The sequence below is a fragment of the Lichenostomus cassidix genome, chromosome 7 (genome assembly GCF_008360975.1).
Source record: "Lichenostomus cassidix isolate B80296 chromosome 7, HeHo_3.0, whole genome shotgun sequence".
Lineage (NCBI taxonomy): Eukaryota > Metazoa > Chordata > Aves > Passeriformes > Meliphagidae > Lichenostomus > Lichenostomus cassidix.
Window position 1 is genome coordinate 21765796 of NC_139488.1, and position 21607 is coordinate 21787402.

At 40.4% G+C, this 21607-nt stretch overlaps 1 protein-coding gene across 3 annotated transcripts in view; it reads left to right on the top strand.

The window, feature by feature from the left end:
- Positions 1 to 293: 293 nt before the first annotated feature.
- The window catches only part of ITGB6 (integrin subunit beta 6), a 47967-nt gene continuing 26653 nt past the window's right edge, over positions 294 to 21607 (top strand). The window contains exons 1-7 of one of the 3 annotated variants that reach the window (XM_085066662.1): positions 294 to 461; positions 1125 to 1364; positions 15380 to 15456; positions 16193 to 16272; positions 18790 to 18994; positions 19953 to 20199; positions 21076 to 21241. In XM_085066662.1, coding sequence (XP_084922788.1) covers positions 15396 to 15456; positions 16193 to 16272; positions 18790 to 18994; positions 19953 to 20199; positions 21076 to 21241 — 759 coding nt within the window. In that variant the 5' untranslated portion in view covers positions 294 to 461; positions 1125 to 1364; positions 15380 to 15395. Of the gene's footprint in view, positions 462 to 1124; positions 1365 to 15152; positions 15276 to 15379; positions 15457 to 16192; positions 16273 to 18789; positions 18995 to 19952; positions 20200 to 21075; positions 21242 to 21607 lie in introns of those variants that run through there. The other 2 variants (XM_085066661.1, XM_085066663.1) reach the window with 2 other exon arrangements.

A 21607-nucleotide genomic window follows, 5' to 3' on the forward strand; every position in this document is an offset into this window, starting at 1 on the left:
GCGGGAAAAGTGGCAGTACTGGTGGTGAGAGGCCCTCAGCTGGGGCCTGTGGGGTCTGCCCCTCTATCAAGACAGCCTGGCATGGGGAAGGGGCCAGGGGGCTGCTGAGCCCACTGTGCCAGTGCGGGGTGCCCCAAGTGCTGCGGCTTCCAGCCCCACTCCAAGTAATATCATTTCCCTGCCTCTTCACAGGTTTTTCTAACTCTCAGCTAGCTAGCTGCATGCCTAAGCCTACATTAGATCCTCGTCTCATCTCAGCCTGTTTCTTATGTGTTTTCTCTTTTCTTAGAGCACTCCCCCAGCTCCTCAACTCCTGCCCAGGGAAATGATGTGTACGCTGGGATGCCTCTGCTCTTCATGCCTGGCTTCCCACCCAGTGCCTTAGAAGAAAGTGTTACAGCTGTTTGCTGCTCTGATTTGCAACCCAGCTGGCACTGATGTTTCCTTGTGCATTCCCTAAGGTAATTCTGCCTCCCTGCCATTTCTGCTTTTGTCTGGGGCTTGTCTGGGATTCCTGTGTTCTCTATCCTAAACTAATTGTATTTTGCTGCTCAGATCAAAGAGCCTGGTTTTCTGTCTGTTAAGATAAACATGCAGTGCAGTCTATGAGGAAGAAGCTCCTTTGGGAAGTGTGAAAGCAGGTGCATGTGAGGCAGAAAAACTACGTTGCAGAAAGAGGGGAGATTAGGATCATAACAGATACAAAACTTCAATATTGCTCTTTAAAATAATGGATTAATTATTCCAGTGACAATGTGTGTCCCTGTGCTAAGAGGGCCTTTATTTCTTCCCTCTGGAATGGGGAAAGAAAGTGGTTGCTTAAATCACCATTGACGTACAGCACATGAATTCCAGTTTTGATTTTATGAACAGCCTCTATCATCCTGTCCTGTCTGGACTGCCTCATTCTCATTGTACTGTGGGGTTAGACACACTGTCACCATTCCTATAAATAGCCTGCTTGGTTATGAAGGACCAGTAGTGTTTCCTCCGGGAAGAACAGAACTTTGACTAATGGCATTTTAGGCCATTTTTTGTCAAACTTTCTATAGGAGATGGGACTTGGAGAGTAGAAAATCTGCTAAAGAAAGCCAATAATCAAAGTATTAATGTTTGAAACACAGACACTTGCTGAGCCTGGAGAATCCACAGAGAAAATTGAAGCTAGAAGGAGCAGGATGGTGGTGTGCTTTTAAAACAGAGGCTTGGCTTCAGGGCTGGTAAGAAGCAAGGCAGCTGCCATGTGGAAAAAGAGAAGCTCTCTGTGATCCAGCAGAAAGCTGGGCTGTGGTACGAGGATGTCTGCGGTGCCGGGGAGCCTGCTCCACACACAAGGAATGTGCAAGTGCACTGGGGAACAGCAGGTAAGACAACACATTTTTGTGCAAATTTTTGGAGCAAAGGAGAAAGTACCTGTGTGTAGAAAGCCTTGTGTTTCAGGTCTTTAGCTGTTAGTAAGATCTTTTGAGTGTGCAAGCAAACCAACCAGCAAGCAAACAACCAACACTCTTAGAGTTGGTTCAGAAGGATGGATGTTTTTAATTCCGTGGAGGGAGTGAGGATCCTTGGTTTTAAGGCTACAGGTAATTTGGGCTGTGTGACCCTGTCCTGTAAATAAATGCCTTGGAGACACCAAGAACAAACGTCCTGCTGGATACGCAGGGAGGGAAGCTCAGTTGCACACAGTGCAAAAGGGCAAACACAGCAAGGATTTGACTGACAGGTAACTAGGCTTGGTGAGTGTCTTCTGCTGACTATTAAAAGTGACAAATGCCAAGATATTTGGGGGGCTTTCTGGATCTGGAATTCAGATGCCATCCCCCACATCCTGGGCATATTCCAAGGGCGCGTTTAATCGACAGCAGCACTCTTTGTGCAGAACAAGTCTGTGTACAAGAAGCTGGCCCTGCTGAAAGAAAAGAAACAGAGCATTGCATTCAGGGATGTGACTAACTTCTGAACAGCGAGGAAAGCACCACGCTTGCCAGTTATCTCTTCTGTGCCTTTCCTCAGTTGTGGCTGGGGCCATCTGATGAGTGTTTCCCTTTCGCTCCCAGCGCGGCGCAGTCTGTCTGCTGTCAGCAGTTAATGAAGTCACTCGCAAGACGCCATCCCCTGGGGAAAAGCAGGGCTATGAATAGACCTGTTACTTGCGTCTCTGGTTGCAATGCTCTCAGCGCTTCTTCTGCTGTGCCACCATCTCTGATGATTGTGCCACTTCCGAACAATAGGCTTTCACTCTGGAGCTGCTGCTATTCCCAATGCCAAAAAAGGGTGCTTTTCGTTCTGGCAGAGCTGTGGAGCTCAGTGAGTGCTTCTGTGCTGTCCCCAGTGACAGGCACAAGTTCTGAGACACCACACACTTACGAAAAATGTGCAGAAAGTGAATCAGTAATCTTATTGCAGCAAGTGCTTTTAATAATAATAATCCTCAGTGAACGTCATTGTCAGATGCTTCATCGATGTACATCCTACAATAAGGAAGAAAGAAAGAAAGCTCTTTTTCTTAGAACAAAGTATTTCCATGCTACTGAAATAGAAAGGTAAACTGTTAATCTAATGAAAACATCACCTCTTTGCCCAGCTGAGCTTGCGTGCCTAAGTATGATTAAGCTTGTGTTTATAGGGAGTTGTGTGTTGGTCTAGACAGAGGCGAGCTATAAAAGAAGCAAAATCAGCAAAAATAAAGAGAGATAAAGAATGATGAATCATGATGACATATTGCTCAAAGTATGTAAGATCATGTAAATACTTATCATGCTGTATAGGGCGTACAATCATTATTAGTGCAAGCAAAGTCAAAGACTTCAATGCACTTAGTGACTATACTTGAGATCTAACCTAAAATAAATTTAGAGTTGAACACCTTTGTGAGAAAACTTAACAAACAATGCCAATAAATGGTGAAAAAGAGAAAAACTGATTAAGGCAGCATTCACTTTGAACATTTCCTGTTCTCTCTTCAGGACATGTCAGGGAAAACCTATTCTGAAAACGTTTTGTTTCATATGCACAGTTTATTATTTTATATCAGACTTGGTGGTCTTAAAAGGCTCCCTTCAAATCAAGCTGTCAAAATTTTAATTCTCAGAAAGCTATAATGAGGTTTTCAACAAAATGTAAATGTAAATCTTTCTGCATTGTGATCCAAATGTCTGAACCATTCCTACATGAGCAGAGTTACAGTGGTTGCATATGAACCTTTGCTAAGGTGCCTCATCCTCCTGTTTGTATAAAACCAAAAAAAATCCCAGCCCCTTGTTACTCATACCTTTCACATCAATTCTGGTTGGCTGAATTCGTTGAAGTGATTCCTGACCTACGTTAGAATTTAACACAGCCTTTAATGTGCTCAGCCTGACACATAGTGCCTTATAATACTGATATATCTCATCGACCAAGCAACCTGCATCAGCTTGCTGAAGCACGCCTTGAAGGGAGAATGATACAGTAGTCCTGATCTACTTCCCTGTCTAAGCTTTAATTAAATATTCATGCTATCAGTTAAGAGTGAAGGAGCTTGGGGAAATGCGTGAAATGCTAGTCCTGTCATTAACAATATTTCTTTTTGAAAGTTTAGGAAGATAGGATTATGCCTCTTAAATCAGACATCTGTGACCTGGTCAGCATCTCAATGGTATTCAAAACTCTGATCTGTCTTGCTCTCTGGCATCCCATCTAGAAGAAAACACAAATGCATCTGATTTTCTCTACTCAGCACTTTTTTCCAGTAGCACCCAAAGCAGGTGGGGTGAGTTCAGCAGAGCAGAACTGGAGTAGTGGTGCTCTGGCAGTAGATCTCACCCTTTTCCTAGGGTACAGAGTTGTGAAGCCAGGATTAGGGTTCTCCTTAGGGTTTGTTTCCCATTGCTGGCACGCAGACAGCATGAAAGCTGTAAGGCAATCCTGAACCTTCTGCAGGTCAGTTGTCTGAGAGGTACAGCCTGGTCCAAATGAGGTTTTGTTTAGCACTAGCTGCCCCTAAAATGAGGCTCTGCCAGACTGCTTGGGAACAGCACTTGTATGATAAAGCCTTCTGGCTGTGTCTGCAGAGGTGTCTTATTAGGGTCATAGAGAGATTGGTTTTTCTTTCCTTAGCGGAACTGTCTGGGGATAGAAAATGCAAATGCTGCCATTTCTCCCCAGGGCAGAAAACCTACTTGGAATGATGAACCTTAGCATCCCTAGAAGATGCTTCTTGCCTCCTTGAGAACCATGCTAGCAGCAGTTAATCTCATCCAACAGCAGTGGATATTAAAACCACAGCCAATACCTCAAATGGTTGTTTAAAATCAGCTTCAGCAAGCTTTGCTCCCTCTCTGACTCTTTCCTGGCTTCCACATCTTTTGTGCTTGGCTGGCCTCCACCCAGGCTTTCAGGCTCAGACTTGGAAATCCCCCACTCCTGACAGTGGACTGTTATTTTTCTGGCAATATTTACCTGCCATCCTTGTGGAATAGAGTCAAGGCCTCTGTGGTGCCTGTGCTGTTATTCAGAGTATTAACAGACATTGTAAACAGATAGAGACTGTCAGATTTCTGCCACAAGAGCTGCACTGAGGAATTTCCTCAGCCAGGAAGGCTGCCCAGGTTAGAGCATTTGATGCTTTGTCTGCCCCTGAGCTTGAACTGGTTCTGGTTTTAAACGAGGAGCAATTACTTCTGAGGACAAATCTTCCTCAAGCTTCACTATAACAACTGAAGAAGCACAAAACCAGGTTCATGAAGAAAATGATAAGCTATAAAACCCATGAACTTGTAAGAATGTAAGCAAAAGGCCAAGTCTTGAAAGATTCATTAATATGCAAGTTCAGAAGCATAAGCTAAATCAAATTGTCATTGTTCAACCCACAAGCACAGCAAATAAACTTAAGAGGGGATTTTGAAGCAGCAGGGAAAGAAAAGAAAAATACTCCTTTTAAAGTGATATGGACAAATCAGATGGTAATGCATGAGAACATAAACATCAGTTCAGGATAAAGGAAAATAGGCTTTATTACTCCACTTGAGCAAACTGATGATGAAGGAGACCGAGTGAAAATTAATGTTTTTATCAGTAATGTGATGCACAGGCATTGTGAATAGCTGTGTGTCAGCAGAGTCTGAATAAATAACTGCAATGGTTTTGTTTACTTCTCTGTATGCTTAACATCGTGAATATTGACCAACTTTCACAAAATTAGACAGAAAATTATGACATCAAGAGATTGTGACAAATACGCACTTTCCATAAGTGCTGATACTATTCATTAGATAATCTAAATTCAAATTGCTACCATTATTTTTGACTATTACATCATGTACCCATCCTGTCTAACCTTCAGGTGAACATGACACAGGCAGAAGAAGGTATTTCTGTTTTTCCTACATGCAAGAAAGTTGCCACACTACAGAGCTAGAGAGGAACTTGCCTGGCTGTATAGTACAGAAAGAAAAGTGTATTCAGAAGCATCTGATATGCCCAAGTTAGGAACCACTTTGCTCTTGACTGTGCCTGTGGAAAGTGCAGAGTGAGGCACATCCCATGTGTCAGCCCAAGCTCTGTGCTGTTCCCTGGAGGTTTGATTATTGCCATATCCATGACTTGGCACAGCCCCAGGAGCAACCATAGCACCAGTGTTTGACCTGTTTGAATTTTTTCTCATTTTTTCCTCTTGTTTTCATTGCCAAGCACGACTTTTCTGATTTAAGAAGGCATTCAGATGCTTCTTCCGGATTAATGATAACTCAAAACCTTTTTACCCTTATGTATATTTCTCATACAGTTTTAAAATTTTGTAGTGTTCCTCTGGTAGTTTGACACTCAAATATTTCTATTGATGAGGGTGGGTAGGGTCTTGCCCTAACTGAGAAAGTCTCACCCACCAGATCAGTATCTTACTGTAGATCAAAAGAAAAATAATCTTGGAAAGAATCACATCATAACTGACTGAATAAATAACTGACAGGTATGAGTCAGTGTCTGCAATTCTTCCCTAACACAACACTACACGGTAGACCAGTTTTGAATAGGTTTTTCCTATAATTTCAGGTAATGATTAACTCCCAATGACTAAAATTTCTCCAGGAGAACTGATGAGACATTTCATGAAGCTACTCAAGTTCAAAAGTATATTCAAGCTTTTACGTTAGCTCCTATATGAAAAAGTACATTTATTTTAACTGAAACTATTCTAAAACTGCCCCATAAATATAGGTTCAGCAGTACTATTAGAGACAGATTTAAGCTAAAATGATTGTATTCCAGGCAAATGCACTGCCAGTATGTGCATGCAGTTTATTATTTATTCCATTTATAAAACAGAAGCCATTTTAGCACTGCTGGCAGTGCAATCATTTCTGGGATGAAATATAACTGTACCAGCTCACATTGTAGGATAAAAGATTGAAGGAATGAGCACTGGAAAGAACAAAAACCAGAGGAAATCTGTGTGAGTAGGTTTGTCCTGAAGGAAAAGCTCCCACTGCAGGGTTTCATTCCTGAAGAGGGTGTGTTAAAGCATGCAAGATAATAAAGAGCAGCAGATGTCTTAAGAATTGGTGTTATGAGGAGTGTTGTAAGGAATTTAGCTTTTGAGAAGAAAGAGGATTTTTCACACAACCTCGATGAACTCTGTTGGAGCAAATATGGCATGGATTTTCTGGAACCAAGATTTCTATAATTGGTACCAATATAATATAATGGTTAGATCATGTAGCATGCTACAAAATAATAGATGATAACAACTTTTTTTTTTTTTTTTTTTTTTTTTTTTAAATACATCAGTATAATCAGTGAAAGAACTATAATCCAAGAAATAGGAGAGGATGTCTGGGGACACTTGTACGTAATTTTGATGCCTGGTTCTGAAAAGCAGAACATGGTGAATATGTGAGGGAGAAAGAAATATCAGATGAGAGAAAAGTGGACAGGAAAAATCAGCACTGTCACAGGTGGGAATGTGGTGAGTGTGGCCTGGGTGTTAGGAATAAAAGAGATGTGATACTTTTTAAAAAATTGCACATTGTCATAGAAGATGAGCTGAGATATTTGTGTACAAAAACTGCAAACACAGGCTAGGGCTGCAGCATCCAAGGTGATCCCAAATCTTCCAAGAATAGTGAAGGATGGCAGATGAGTAATCTATGACTGAAATGCACTTAAACTAATGCAGTCTTTTAACAAAACCAGAAATAAAACCAGTGGCACAGAGGCATCGCTCGGTAGCAGTGGAGTTGCCTACGGGGGCAGAGAGAGATGGCATGGGCAGAACGGAATTTGTGACTAAAGGGCCTTTGAAGGACCACTGAGGAACAACCTATATTGCAGATGGGTCTAACTCAGATGGCTACAAGCATGAAAGAGAAACTCCCAAGCATTGCCTCATTGCAGGAGATTTTAACTCATCAGAAATAGAGTATAAAGCAAATGTTTCTGATAATGCTAGAGCCAGTTATTCCAGGGTGTAATAGCTGGCAGATTTCATCAGCAAGCAGTCACTGGACTATCATGATGCTATTCTAGGTGGTCTTTGTTAGGTAGTGATGACATAGAGCAGCTGGTTGTAGAAAATAACCCAGCTAAAGTTATCCCAACTTGATTAAAATGAAAAGAAATGAAAGAATGAAAAAGAATAGGCCTGTTAGTTTCTCAAAATTTGTTCTTGTGAAGTATTATACCTAAAGAAATTAGTGATGTTAATTGGATGAAGGCTCCAAACCTATTTGAATTTATTTAATTTAAATAATAATTTTAAAATCTGTAATTTGTACTTTGAGGGAGGAATGAAGAGTGCTAGCCCCTTACAAATCCTTAAAAAATAAATTAAAATATTAGAAATTAGCAAAGAGAGTAAAGTCCCCACCATACCGGATCACTAGTGAAAATGGTATTTTGGGAACCTGGAAGCAGAGATGCAGTCAGGTCTGCCAAGTTTACCGACAGACCATCTGTAACAATATTTCAAAGACTGAAAGTTTCTTCTACCACACAAATAAAAGGGAGTCTGGTATGTGGAAGTACTCTCTGTGGTAGAGATTAAAGACTGTGCTGATACTGCCCAAACAAACTTTCTTTCTTCTTTTCTGTAAAGATGATAGTACAGATCATGGAAAAAAATGGAAGAATCTGTAGAAATAAAAGCTAACATTGACAAACTTGAAAATTTGTAAACAAGGTGTAGTAGGCCCATAGGGAAATGGTGTTTGTTAGCCATCCTAAAACGTTCAAAGAAGAAAAATTAAATTTCAGGTACAGGATCAAGTTTTCCATTAAAGATATGCCAAAACAAAGAAGAGAGAAGAGCAGAGGAAAAAGTGACCTCACATCTACAGCTTCATTAATTAACCTTAGTAATATGGAAATTTTGTATATATTTTGCAAGAAATAATAAACAATAGTGTGAAGATAAAATACAGCAAGTAAACAAAAAATGTTTAATACAATGTATTCAGGCTGGGGGAATGTTTGTACGGTGCCATCTGCTCCAGAAAGGGAATTACTGGGCTACTGTATGGTTGAGTAGAGGTTTTCAAGCATCACTTCACCCAGTCTTTCAGTGTGTTAACACTTTCATTGTTGCTAAAAGTGGTGTGGTCAGATGAGAAAAATATCTGTTTCATTATGGAGGAACAGAGAACTGGAGGTGCGAGGTAGAATTTAATAATGCAAGTGCTGAATCACCCAAACTGAGGTAGAAATTATTTCTGCTGTAAACTGTGGCAAGGTGGTTGGGTAAGAGGAAGACCATAATGTCTTGGTCAGTTGTAGAAGGATCCTGGGAAAGCTGAGGTGGAGCCATGGGAAAACCAAAAATGATCCTCCTTAGATATCCATGTAGGAGACTTCCAGGAGGAATACCTAAGTACAAACACCACTGTAGGAGGCTGCTCGTGTCAAAGCTCCACTGGGGAGTGAAGAACAGTCTGTCAGCCATAGTTAGGAAAGGGCATTGAAAAAAAAGCAGAAAAGTAGTACTGAATGAAACAAAGAATGAGGGATATACAATTGCTCTCTATAAATACATCAAGGGGAGGGGAAAGAAGGGCAGGGCAAATACTAGGGAGGAAAGAAGCTATTTAAGTTGCTAGACAATGTTGTCATTAAAATAAATGGATATATATTGAAAGTTTAGTCCATCCAGGCGGGAGCTGAGGCTGTTTCCAGCCATGAGAAGAGTGAAGTCTCTGAAACAGTCTTGTAAGAGTGACGGGGACAAACCACTGTAGGTGTGGATATCACAGTAAAATGGAAGTGATTTGCTTGCAAATTGGATAACACGAATTCACGTAGCTCTTGCATAACGGTGAGTAGAGCCACTTTCCCTTTGCCTCTCTGCCAGAGTCAAGCAGTCTGACAAGACTTATGATGGATTTTCATAAGTTTATTAAGAGCTGTGTAAGGTGAAAGGACACATCTTCAGTAGCTGTAAGATCCTTTGCAATGTTGCGCCCCCTGCTTTGTATTATTGTGGCAATAGTATTTTTTGACATTTCTGTTAATTTATTGGTTCAGATAGAAAGCATGACTCTATGGCCTTATCATATCAACATTCTGCAAAATGTTAAGAATTAACTTCTTTTAAAGATTGCTTTAAAATTTTGATAAATCTGTGTGCTAACAAATGCACAACAATGCAGCTGCAAATATATGAGAGAAGAAGCATAAGGTATCAGTGGATCTAGTATTATTGACAGTATTTACATGATTAATAATTTTGAACTCCTGGAAAACATTGTTACAGAAAATCTGCTCTGCCTTATCCTTTAGGTATTACTCAGCAAAATACTTGGAACTGATTTAGTTTGGTTTTATTTTTATTTAGAGGTGTCTCTATTTGCATATTCCTAGTTTTGTATGGGTTTATTAGATATTTAATATTGAAATTGCCCAATATTTTAAGAATTGTAGAAGCATTAATCATTCTGTTCAATATCATTTTTCCAATGTTCCTGTTTACATGTGAGCAGACACTGTTGGTTTAAATTTCCTTCCTGCTTTCAGAAGAAACATATAAGAATAAGGCATGATTTATAAAATACAGTAGTAATTTACACTGACAAAGATATTGCAAACAATTTCTGACATTTCAGAAGCTTGTAACTGAGCTTATAACAGAGACAATGGAAGTAATGTTCTGTTTAATGTGAGCGATGGAATTTGCAAAAAGGATGCAAACAAAATTGCAATTCTAATATAGCATAAGTGAATAAATTGTTTAATAAATATGTGAACATCTCCAAAGGTTCTTCTGTAAGTCACAAAGCAAAATATTGCTAAAAGGTAATAGGACTGTGAGCATCACTTTTTTCCCATGGGAATTTGACACTACTCATTTCTCTACTCCAAAGGAGCAGAGTAGCCGTAAGATGGCAGCACTCTGCACAAAAGGCTCCTGAGACCCTAAATGCTGTTCCTTTCTCAAAAAGAGATGGCAGCTGCTGGCAAGAACGAGTGGCCTGAGCACTGGGTGTCTGTAAATGGAAATCAAACTGGGCGAGTACAGAATAGCTCCTGGGAAGCTTCAGAAATGTAGCTGCTTTCATGTAGTACCTGAGCACATATTCCTCAGCATTAGCAGCTGTTTGGGTGCTAAGCTGAGCATTCTTATCTGTTTTGGTTATTCTAGAATAACCTTCTTCAAATCCTGTGTTTTAGCAAAGCACAGTACCTCTGTAGGTCTAAGTACAGTAAGGTCAGCCATAAAATTATTTTCTGTGTGTGAAACCAGAGCAGGATCACTTTTTACAAGTGATTTAATCTCAGCTCCATAGTTTAGCATTTACACATGGGTGGCCAGGCCTGAAGACATTGTGTTTATACACCCTAACAGGATTTTCCAAAAGCAAGCCCAGCCTGCTGCAGGGCTGTGATAAAGGGTTGCCTTTCATTTGGTGCTGCTGCAACATGCCTGGTTCAGGGCTCACCTTGGCCCTTCTGTGATGGGGACTGCACGTCTGGTTTGAATTTAGCTTTAATCTGAACAGAGTAAGTTATGAAAAGCTCTTCAGCTAAATTGCAGGGGCCTGAGGAGCTGTGGAGTCAGCTCTCAGTGTGGCTCCCATCCCCAGCATGATCAGCAACCAGCACTGAGAAGTGCTTCCTCTGGTGCCTCTGCCCCGCATTTTTATATTGTAGGAAAAGCAAGGGATACCTCGTAACCATGAAAAGCACACAGAAACCAAGGTCAGATTTGATGGGCACTGTGGAAGTCCCTGGAACAATGTTAGTGTCATGGCTGGTTGGTAGTCCCACTCCAATGCCAGGTGATTTTCCTACCAGTTCCACCTGAACTCTACTGCAGTTCAGAGGTTTGATTATTTCTCTTTGAGTGTGCGAGTGTATTCAGATCTGAAAAGCAAACAAATCTTTCACGTTGCTCACCCATGCCAAGAAAACCTAGAACAAAGGTTTGCTCACGCCCTTGGCTGGAACCAGCCAGGTCAGGGCTGTGGGCAAGGTGAACACGAGTTGAAAACACCCTGAGTTTCCTGTCTGCTGCTCACTGTACAGTTGGTGAGCAATTCCTCCTCCTTGCTCCTCTTCCCCTCTGTTTGTTCGGAGGAGGTTGATGACTGCACTCCCTGCCCTTGTCCCACAGCAGCACACGGCTCCGGAAACAGGTGGAGACCAGAGCATGAATCACACCCTGAGTCACCAGTCCCCAACACCTTGTTTTGCTCAGAGATGGAGGGGAAAACTTTACTTTTATGTGATTCTCCATCTCCTGTGACCCTCCAGAAGAAGTTAGAGATGCCCCTCCTCTTCCTCCAAAGCTGTTCTTCATCATGTGTAGCCATGCTTGCAAACAGCACCTGGAGAGTAGGGTAGGAGAGAGCACATCCCATTGGGCTCTGTACCAGTGTTCTGATCCTAGGCCCCTTATGTGATACGATATTAGTGCACCCCAAACCACAGGTGCTGAAATGAAGCAGCTCCAGCACTACATGTTCAGATCTTTGCTTACAGCAGGCTCCAGGTCACTCACACAGGACCTGAATGCTTACAGCAGTTTCTTTGGATGGATGTCATTTTCTGTTGGAGCAATACCCACCCAGATGATGAATAAAGAAAGAGAGAGCAGATGTGTCAACTGGGAAAAAAAAAAAAAAAGGAAAGAAAGAAAAGTTGCTGATTTGTAACATTCACCTTCACTGTGAATTTCCCCTTTAAATACAACTGTTTTTCAGGGATTGTTGCTTCCTCTTGAAATGTTTTTGCCAGCTCTCCCTAAAGCATTACCAAATCTGTACTGCAGCAAAGGCACAGTCAGAACAGTCCCTCCAGTGCCACTGCAGTGCTTGTGTGTGGTTTCTGTCTGTGCTGGACTGGCCTGTTTGCAGAACTCTCACACTGCTGTGTGGATACTCAGATCACCTCTAGCTCCTTAGAGATTAATTGAATTTTCAAGCTTGGAATTTTTTTCAGCCTTCCTTGCTTAGCTAACTGACAGGCATCCTCTGTAACATCTGCCATGGCCGTTCTTTGGAATTGGGTCTATCCGGCTGCTGGAGGTTATATTTCTGTATGGACTTTCCATAGAGAAAGCGTTCCATTTCTGCTGGCCCAAGAGTATGGAAGCACTTGACTATTCAGCTATGGAACATATGTCTTTTTTGGAAGTATTGAGTCAATGCCTTTAATTTGGCTGGGTGAAGCAAGACTGTATTAAAAACCTGATGAAGAAGGGGAACCCTGCTGTTAAATCAAGCAATGTCATGACCCCAAAGGATTTTACACATCCTTCCCACATCAGCTTGGCTACTCCAGACTGAGCTTCTACTCTTCTAGTGAGAACTAAAGCCAGTAAAGCACTGGTCTAGTAGAGGAACTTCCTGGTCAACTTACCTTTAGTTTTCACAGGTGATGTTTCAAAACAGGACTCATCTCTCAGCCTCCTGTCTAGGATTTTTTGCCTTGCCCATGGTTTACTCTTGGTGCATGCCATCTCTCAGGACCTCTCTTACGCTCCTGCTCTCCTTTCTTTTTTCCTGTGTGTTTTTGTTGTTTATTCTGCTGCTTTCTTTTCCTTCTCTGCTCTTTCCAGACAATCCAGAGAGGTCTATTACTAATAATTTGCAGAAACGTTGCTATTTTATTCAGGAAAGACTTATTCAGATAGTCTTTGGCAGCCACCCTACTCAGAGGCAGGCACTTAGCCTCCAGCCATGATATTCTTGCCAAGACCTATATAAAATATTACCTCACAAGCAAATGGAGAACTGATAATATCAAATAGAATTTGTAAGTTTTATGTAGGCTGTATTATTAATTCTCTCTACACTTAAAAGTTTGATATCTTGAATCTAAGAATAAGCATTTGCTAATTGCCAGCTGTTCAGCTGGCCAGTCCTTAATTGGAGACACTGCTGGTGGCTGGTATATTGTGGTGGCTGAAGGACATACTTTGAAGTATTGTTATGTTACCAGGGGCCAGTAAGGGCTACAAGGTGACGTTCTAAACTGAAAGGGAAAGAAAGCACTGGGTTTTGGAGCCCTGCAAGGCTGTAGACATAGGAACAATATTAAAGGACACATACACAAATGTCAGTCAAACCTAGGGAAATTAGATGTTTGAATGGCACCTTACAGGAGGATTTCTTTCTTAGCAAGAGCAAACACTTTTGGTTGATTCCACTTCTTTTTGACCTTAGGGAGTTACAGACAGTGTTCTCAGAGTTTTGTCTTCACAAACTGAGGGAACATAAGCTAATCAATGATTTTTTCATGCCACAGGAAATAGCAGTAACTGAACGAGTGCCTTACAAAGGGCACTCTGAGGCATAAAGAGCAGTTGAAGGAGATTTAGGAATGTTGTTGTAAATAGAAATGTTGAGATACAGTTCCACAACAGCCTGAATTGGGCTAAATTTGGTCTAACATATTCTCACCTTTCCTGCCAACTCTCCCTTGCACTCTGGACTGAGCAGCCACAGGGCTCAAGGGACCCACCCAGATGAAAAACAGCCCTCCACCTTCCCCAGAGAAGGTGATTGGACTTGAGTTGGATCAGTTTGAAATGCGGCTTGTTTGGACATGAATACTGACTAGTAGGAGCAAAGGGGTGGGAACACAAGGGCAGAGCAAAGGTAGTCCTCATGTAATCCACCTTGAGTTGCTATTGAAACTACCCACAGTCTGTGTAAATACTAGTAAAATTGGATGTGCCTGGGAATATTTCCAGACACTAGAATGAGATTGTCTGTGCTATTGAACTGTTAAAATGCTCCCTGGCATGAATTTGACCTCTTCCAATTAACACTCACTGCAAACAATTTCTGGGCACAATTTGGTTGCTAGAATGGTCCCAATAGGCACTTTGCAATCATAAACTCAGGTCTTTCTGTGCCAGTTGGCCTCAATGCCCAGGAATGTTTCAGGCATACTGAGTTTAACAAATACAGACCCATCCCTACTATTGCAAATCCTTGTGAAAAGACAGGACTTGTCTTGAACAAACGATTTTCAAAACAGACAATAGCAGAGCATAAAAGATAGGAAGAGATGAAATCTAGAAATAAGGAATTTTATTTCCTTTTAATAAGATGGTAAGAAATACATATTTTACATTCATTTCAGGTTGGGAAAGTGGAGGAGAGATTGCAGTAACTGGTTATGCAGTCATATCTATGCTGAAGAATATTTGGCTACTTATTAGACAGAGTTAAGGCTGACATGATTCTTTTTTTCAAGTGACTTGCTATACTGGGTATGAAATTATTTGTTCTTCTATGTATTAAAAAATCCACAATTGCAGCATTTCCCTTTCAATTTGGAATGTTAATAAAATCAATGTACTTGGTACCTTGAATTACTGAAGCCAAGTCCTCAATTTTAATCTGTGATGATTTTTTGGGTTTTTTTTTTTTTTTGTAGTTTTTTTGGGGTTTTCTTTCACACTTGCCTTTATGAGTTTCCCTCCACATCAGGAAATCTAAAAAAATGGGATTTTTACTTTTCTCGAGGTACTCACTTGGCAAGCTTAATGATCCATCTCCCAACACACTCCCTCGGGGAACAATTAAAGGTGTTATTTTGAAGGAGCCTCCAGAAGTTTGTTATACACAGTCTCTTGGCTGGGTTGCTCTAGGACCCAGAGTGACTGGGATTGACAGAAATCTTCACCTGAATGAATTTTCCCCGTATGCCTTATAAGGAGTCCAGGAAAACAAGGAAGTGATAACCATGTTCACGTTACTGTGTGCACAGCTTGTCCTCTTTACCTGCCCAGGTAGCCCTTGTTTTCACTTTTACTCATGGTCTGTCCCGCTGGGGTTGAAGTTTCCTCGCAATCCGGTGTACGTGACACCTGAAAACATACCCTCCAGGAATGGATGGTTTTTACAACATTCTACTTTTACGCAGACGATAATTAACAAGCTAATATTTTTTTGTCATGCAGCCAGCACTGAAAACGAATGGGGATTGAATTGCTTTGCCTCTGTTTCCTATTTCTGCAAAGAAATAACTATGTGCAAGGTAAGGCTCAGGGGCAGGGAGATCAATTTCAAAATCATTTTGCATTGTTTCTTGCTTGAAGTTGACACTAAATAGCTTTCTGTCTCCTGTATTTAATCTTTCCTTTCTATTTAATGACTTTTTTTGACAGAGTGCTGTAGGGCTGCATTGCCAATTCATCTACAATTTGGTGGTTGTTACACAGCACAACAGGTTTGAAAGAGACAGACATTCGAGCAATTTTGTTTCCACTAATCACAGTTTGATCTGCTAAGAAATTTTCATATTATACATGTGACTGAGTGTTTCTCTGGTACTTACACAATGGATAAAAATCATATCAAGTATCTACAGAGCTGAGTGAAGCAATTTTAAGCATACACAGTGAGCATAAATCTGTTCTTTTAATATCCCTGGTTACCTCAGGAATGACTTACCTACACCATACCAGGAACACATGTAACACTCTATGAGGTGCACTGGAGGAAATAAGTTAACATGTTCTAAGTGAATGCCACCCATAAAGCAGGCAAAAGCAGGTATGTTAATTGCCTGCAATTCTGAGGTTTTAATCTTTATTAGAGAGTTAATCTTTTACCAATAGAACTACCATTAAGAAGGAATTTTATCAGTGATCCTAAATATGGCTAAATGTGTGCATTTTTCACCTCCCACATTCTCTAAATGACAAGTTTTTCATAAATTGAATGATTAAGCACATTATTAATAGCCTTTTATCTTCTGGATTTAAATTCAGGGACCTGTTCTCAGGAAAGCACAGTGACTTGTGAAGATTGTTTGCTTTCCGGACCACACTGCGCTTGGTGTTTGCAAGAGGTAGAGTGATAAAAAAAATGTTCAAAGTAAGACTTGAACTCTTTGTAGTCGCTCTGAGTGATGAAGTATTGACTTAATTGGGTCAGCCCATGGTTTTGTAATGCATGCTGCGCTTAGTGAAGCCTTCCTGGGGATCAGAAGTGGAATTTAATTTACTTTACATGGTGTGTTATTCATAGTGGGGTTGTTTGTTTGCTTGTTTGTTTGCAAAAAACACAACATCAACCTTCTAAATCTAAGGCAGAAATAGAAGTGTTATTAGAGGGTCTCAGCCCATCAGCCCTGGGGCTGGCTCTGCCCCAGCACTGATGACGAAGCACCAGACACAAAGTCAGGGCCAGACTGTATCCTACAGATTACATGCCAAGCCAGACAGTGTACACAGGAGGTTTGCAGGTGTAAACAGTGTAAGTTTGCCGATGTAAAACTTGCATATACAAATTGTTAATCTGTGGTTGATTTTAAGTATGACAATAATGTCAGCTTTATAATTAGTATGATATAGAGGTATTTTGACTAAAATATTTGACTTTAAAAATATACCTGAATTTGTTTCCTATACATTTGTTTCAGATTTTCTGTGCAGCCCTAGGCAAGTGACTTCACATCTCTGCTTTTAAAACCTTCTCCTATAAATGTTGCTAAATAATATCTCCCCACTTCACAGTAAATATTCAAGCTCTTAGTTCATTAGCATTAGCAAGACAGTCAGCTATCACAATTAAAAAATTGACAGAAATACTAGAGAAATTAAATAAGTCCTTTTCACTTTAGTTTCAGGATTGCATCTTTGCTGCTAAAAGTATTTATTGTTTTTGTGTATAGCAAAATGAAACTTAGCATGGGACTAACATACAAAACGAGCAAAACTGTGGAGCTATGGAAAACTTCAGCATCATAAACATGATTTTTCTTCTTCGTTCATAAAATCATTCACTTCTTTGCTAGAGAACAGCACATCAAGAGTGCAAAACACATAGGAGATTTAGTGTCAGAGCAAACAAAATCACCTGCAAAGAAACCATTGTTTTCTGTAGGATAAGAACACACTTGGTGATTGTATTTGAAGTATGAGGTTGTTTCTTCACATATTTTGAAAAGTTAAAAACTGTGTAACTAAAGGAGATGACATGGATCTCCCTGTGAAAGGTTTAGAATGGTACATGTATTTTATTGCACTGTATTCAAGAAGCAGTGGGTGAGAGCTTTGCCTGAGCAAAGGCATCAGGTTTAGTCTGGAGAATAATAAACCACTGTTCCCAGCAGGTGCCTCTACATTGTTTCTACCAAAATATATAAGATCCCTGACAATTTTCAGGCATGAAGTGTGATGTTTTGGTGGAAAGAAAGGTCATAGTTCTGGTTTTAATAAGTTTAAAGTAAATTTGTTTTGTTTTGCGTGGCAAGATTTTTTGTAACTGAACTCAGACAATATTTGTAGCTTAATGTCTGATCCATGGGTTGCTTGCCCAAAGCTAGGAGAGAGCAGCAGCCCCATGGTATGGGCCCATGACCACCTGCCAGGAATTGAACGTTTCAGGGCTGGTTCTGCCAGGCATTGCCCAGGTTTTGGTCTTACAGGCCAGAGCAGTTTCCATGAGATAGCTGACTGATTTTGAGGATCTTAACTCTAGACATAGCTCTGGGAAATGGTAATAAGGCATGGAAGCCTCTTTGTAAAACTAACCATTAACTTCACCGCTATGCAAGGTTAGTATCTCCCCTGTAGCAGTGCTGTGGAAAGGAATGCATATCAGTGCTTTGAATTGAGTAACAAAAATAAGCTGCAAGATATCCAACTGATATCAATAGGCTTGGGATTTCCTCTGGATGGGAGAAGGTCAAGGAGGATACAGGGCCAAATGTAGATGTGGGGATGCTGAGAGTGCCTCTGGTGCTGGGGAACAGTGGGGACAGGCTGTGGTCATTGTTGAGCACCAGGTAGAAGAACAAGGGCTTGATGGTTGCTTCTGTGAACATGTTCAATGAGTGCTGAGGAGAAAGAGTAGGTCAGAAAAAATGAACCAGTAAACACTGGGTCCCCCAAAATCAGTTTGTCACTAAATGTCCAAGAGTTTATTATCAGCAAGACCTCTTCTGTTTATGAAATGACCTGTTTCCATTACCAGTTCAAAATTGACTAGGAAACACTGATGGATTTGTGGCATAATCCTGTGATAGAAAAACCAGTGGCTCAGAGAGGCTTTGTGTTATCATTCCCAGTACTGTGAGAAGCCAAATGCAGTGAGTGGCACAATTCCCATTCCACAACAATAGGTCAGTCTCTCCCAGGATAACAAGTTGGTGTAAGTTACATTAATTATACAACTGTGTGATATGACCCATGAAGGGCAAATTTGGGTTTCTGTGCCACCTAGATCTAGTTCTGCACTAGTTTGCACTGATTTGCACCTTTGTTTCTGTTCCCTGCATTGGACTGACCTTTTGTCGGTCAGGTGCTGGTGGCTAGTCAGTAAAAATATTTAACTCATCCCTTCCTTCTCCTGTTTGCATCAGAATTACACAGACTCGTCTGGAATTCATGGAAGGTGTGATACCCTGGAAAATCTTTTGTCCAAAGGATGCCAGTTGAATTTGATTGAGTTTCCCATTTCAGAAGTAGAAATTCACAGAAACGATCCCCTAACTGTATCATCGCAGAAGAGCAATTCTGATGTCACACAGATTTCTCCTCAAAAATTAACTCTCAGGCTGCGACCAGGTAAGTCACAGTTCACGGGTGTGGGATATTTTGTTTCAGACAGTGTGGTAAACTGAAGCTCATTGGATTGAACAGTCTAAAAAATATCTTGACAGAATAAAGATGAAAACCTGTGTTGAAGCCAAAATTATCTGTTGACTCATTGCATGAAAACTAGGTTCAACTGAGTTCAGAATACTTTCAGAAGTGCTGGGTACATCATAAAAATAAGGATATATATATTTAGTTCCTCTTTTCTCTTATATATTTAGTTCCTCTTTTCTCTTGCCAGTGAGGTGGCAGGGAGAGAATGAAAGCCCCTGGCTCCTCCCCAGCCAAGTTCCTGTGCCTCTCCCCTCCTGGTTTGGCAAACACAGTATCTCAGAGGCAGCATAAAATCTTTCTTTGAGGATTTACAAGGTACCAGTGACATTTATGGTAGCATTCCAGACCTACCTTGGGGTCCTTCAGATGTGAATTTTTCCTGGAGAAAATTTAGACAAAAAAAAAGTAAGAGACATCCAGTTAGGTCAGGTCACACCATTGGAACGGAAAAGAAAATCTCTGATACACTTTGAATTTCTTTAAATTTTTAAAGGATGTGGTAGGACCCCAAAGTGCTGCCTCTAGTTTTAATTAGCTTCATCTCTAAATTTCCTAAAGCTGCATACTGCTGAAGGGATGTTCTCATATTTTTTCAAATTATAGCAATCAGTTTTAATTCTGTGCCTATGGCATTACTGAAGAACTGTTTAGAAAAAAAAAACCCACTTTTTTTAGAACTGCTTTTAATTTTTCAGACCCTTATTTGAGATTTTTTTGTTGACAGAGAATTTTTGAAGTTATTTTGTTAATGCTCTTGGTGATTTAAAATACCAGATAATTGTCACCACATAGAAGTTTATGAAGCAATTGTCATTGCTTGTGCTTTCTGCATAGAAGTGCTGATATGTACCCCACTTTCCCCTGACCTTAACAGGACATGAAGAAACAATACAGATTAAGGTTCGCCAGACTGAAGATTATCCAATTGACCTCTACTACCTCATGGATCTTTCGGCTTCCATGGATGATGATCTGAATACAATCAAAGAACTGGGTTCAACCCTTTCCAAAGAGATGTCAAAACTGACAAGCAACTTCAGACTGGGGTTTGGGTCTTTTGTTGAAAAACCAGTTTCACCATTTATCAAAACTACAGCTGAAGAAATAAACAACCCTTGCAGGTAGGCAGGGAAAGTCCGAACTTCTGTTTGCATGCCAACATTAAGTCGTAATATTAATCTCTAGGCTAAAATTAATTTCAGCAGCTTCACTGGAAACTATACCCTCTTCCAGCTGTAAATGAGTCAGTTTGTGAAACAAGATTTAGCTCTTTAAGTTTCACCCTCTGATCATTGTTCTGTTGAGTCTTACACTATTCAGATAGAGAATCTGGGAGTGATTCTGCTTTTTAGCTTTTGCTGTGCTTGATGTGTTAACAAAAAGGTATGCAGGCTAGTTATGTACTTTTCTTTAACTTTCTAGAATATATAGCTATATATACGCACACACATATATATAAAATAATTTTATGACACTATACTAAGGAGTTGCAAACTCAAATCCAATACAGAATACCAGTTTCATTTAGCCATCAATGCTGTTTTCCTGGGTTTTTTTCCACCCTTAAGATCTAGCAGTCTCCCCTGACTCAGGCTGCCCTAGCCCTTACCTAACCTGTGCAGGGGACAAGCTGTGCTCTGCAGCCTGGAGCAGGACTGCAGCACCTTGGTGGTTCTCTCTGAATGCTGTTGAGGAACTACATATCCCAATATGCTTCCAAATAGGAAATCAAGGCACAGCAGGGAGCATGGCGAGGGCTGCACATTGGTAACTGACTGAATTACTCTGCTCTAGGAGGCATTTCCCAGCCTTTATGCAGATTTTTTCCATTGTCCAAGTCACTGGAAGCTCTTAAATTATCTTATGTTTTTCACATAATCTTCTCAGGCACAGACGAGAGATGCAAGACCAAAACTAATCTAGGCAGGCCTCTGGAGTAGCCATTGCAGTGATTTTTCACTCTGTGTTATCCATAAGCTGTCTCACTTTTCTTGCAGAAGTGTACCATACGAGTGCTTACCCACCTTTGGATATAAACATGTTTTGCCACTAACAAATGATGCTGAAAAATTCAATGAAATTGTGAAAAGACAACGAATTTCTGCCAATATAGACACTCCAGAGGGAGGATTTGATGCAATTATGCAGGCAGCTGTTTGCAAGGTAATTGAAACTTTTAAGTATAATATTATTTCATATATTACCTCTCCTAGTATTACATGTTGGAATTTCAGAGTGACAGATTATTTTTCAAAAAATTTTGATGCAAACCAAGAGACTCATTAAATTTGTGTGAAAATACTTTTGGCTGTCCAAGTAAAACATGCATATTGCAATATTTTAGTCTAAGTTTCCTTTTAATTGGCAGGGGGAAATAAGCCCAAATATCTGTATAATTACTGGGTCTGTTTTTCTCTTTAAATATTTTTCATTAACTATGTTTAAAGCTGCAAGCAGATTGACATGAACATGGCCAACCCATGTTATTAAACACAGGGACAGGGAAACAAAGTGTTAGCCAAAGACAAT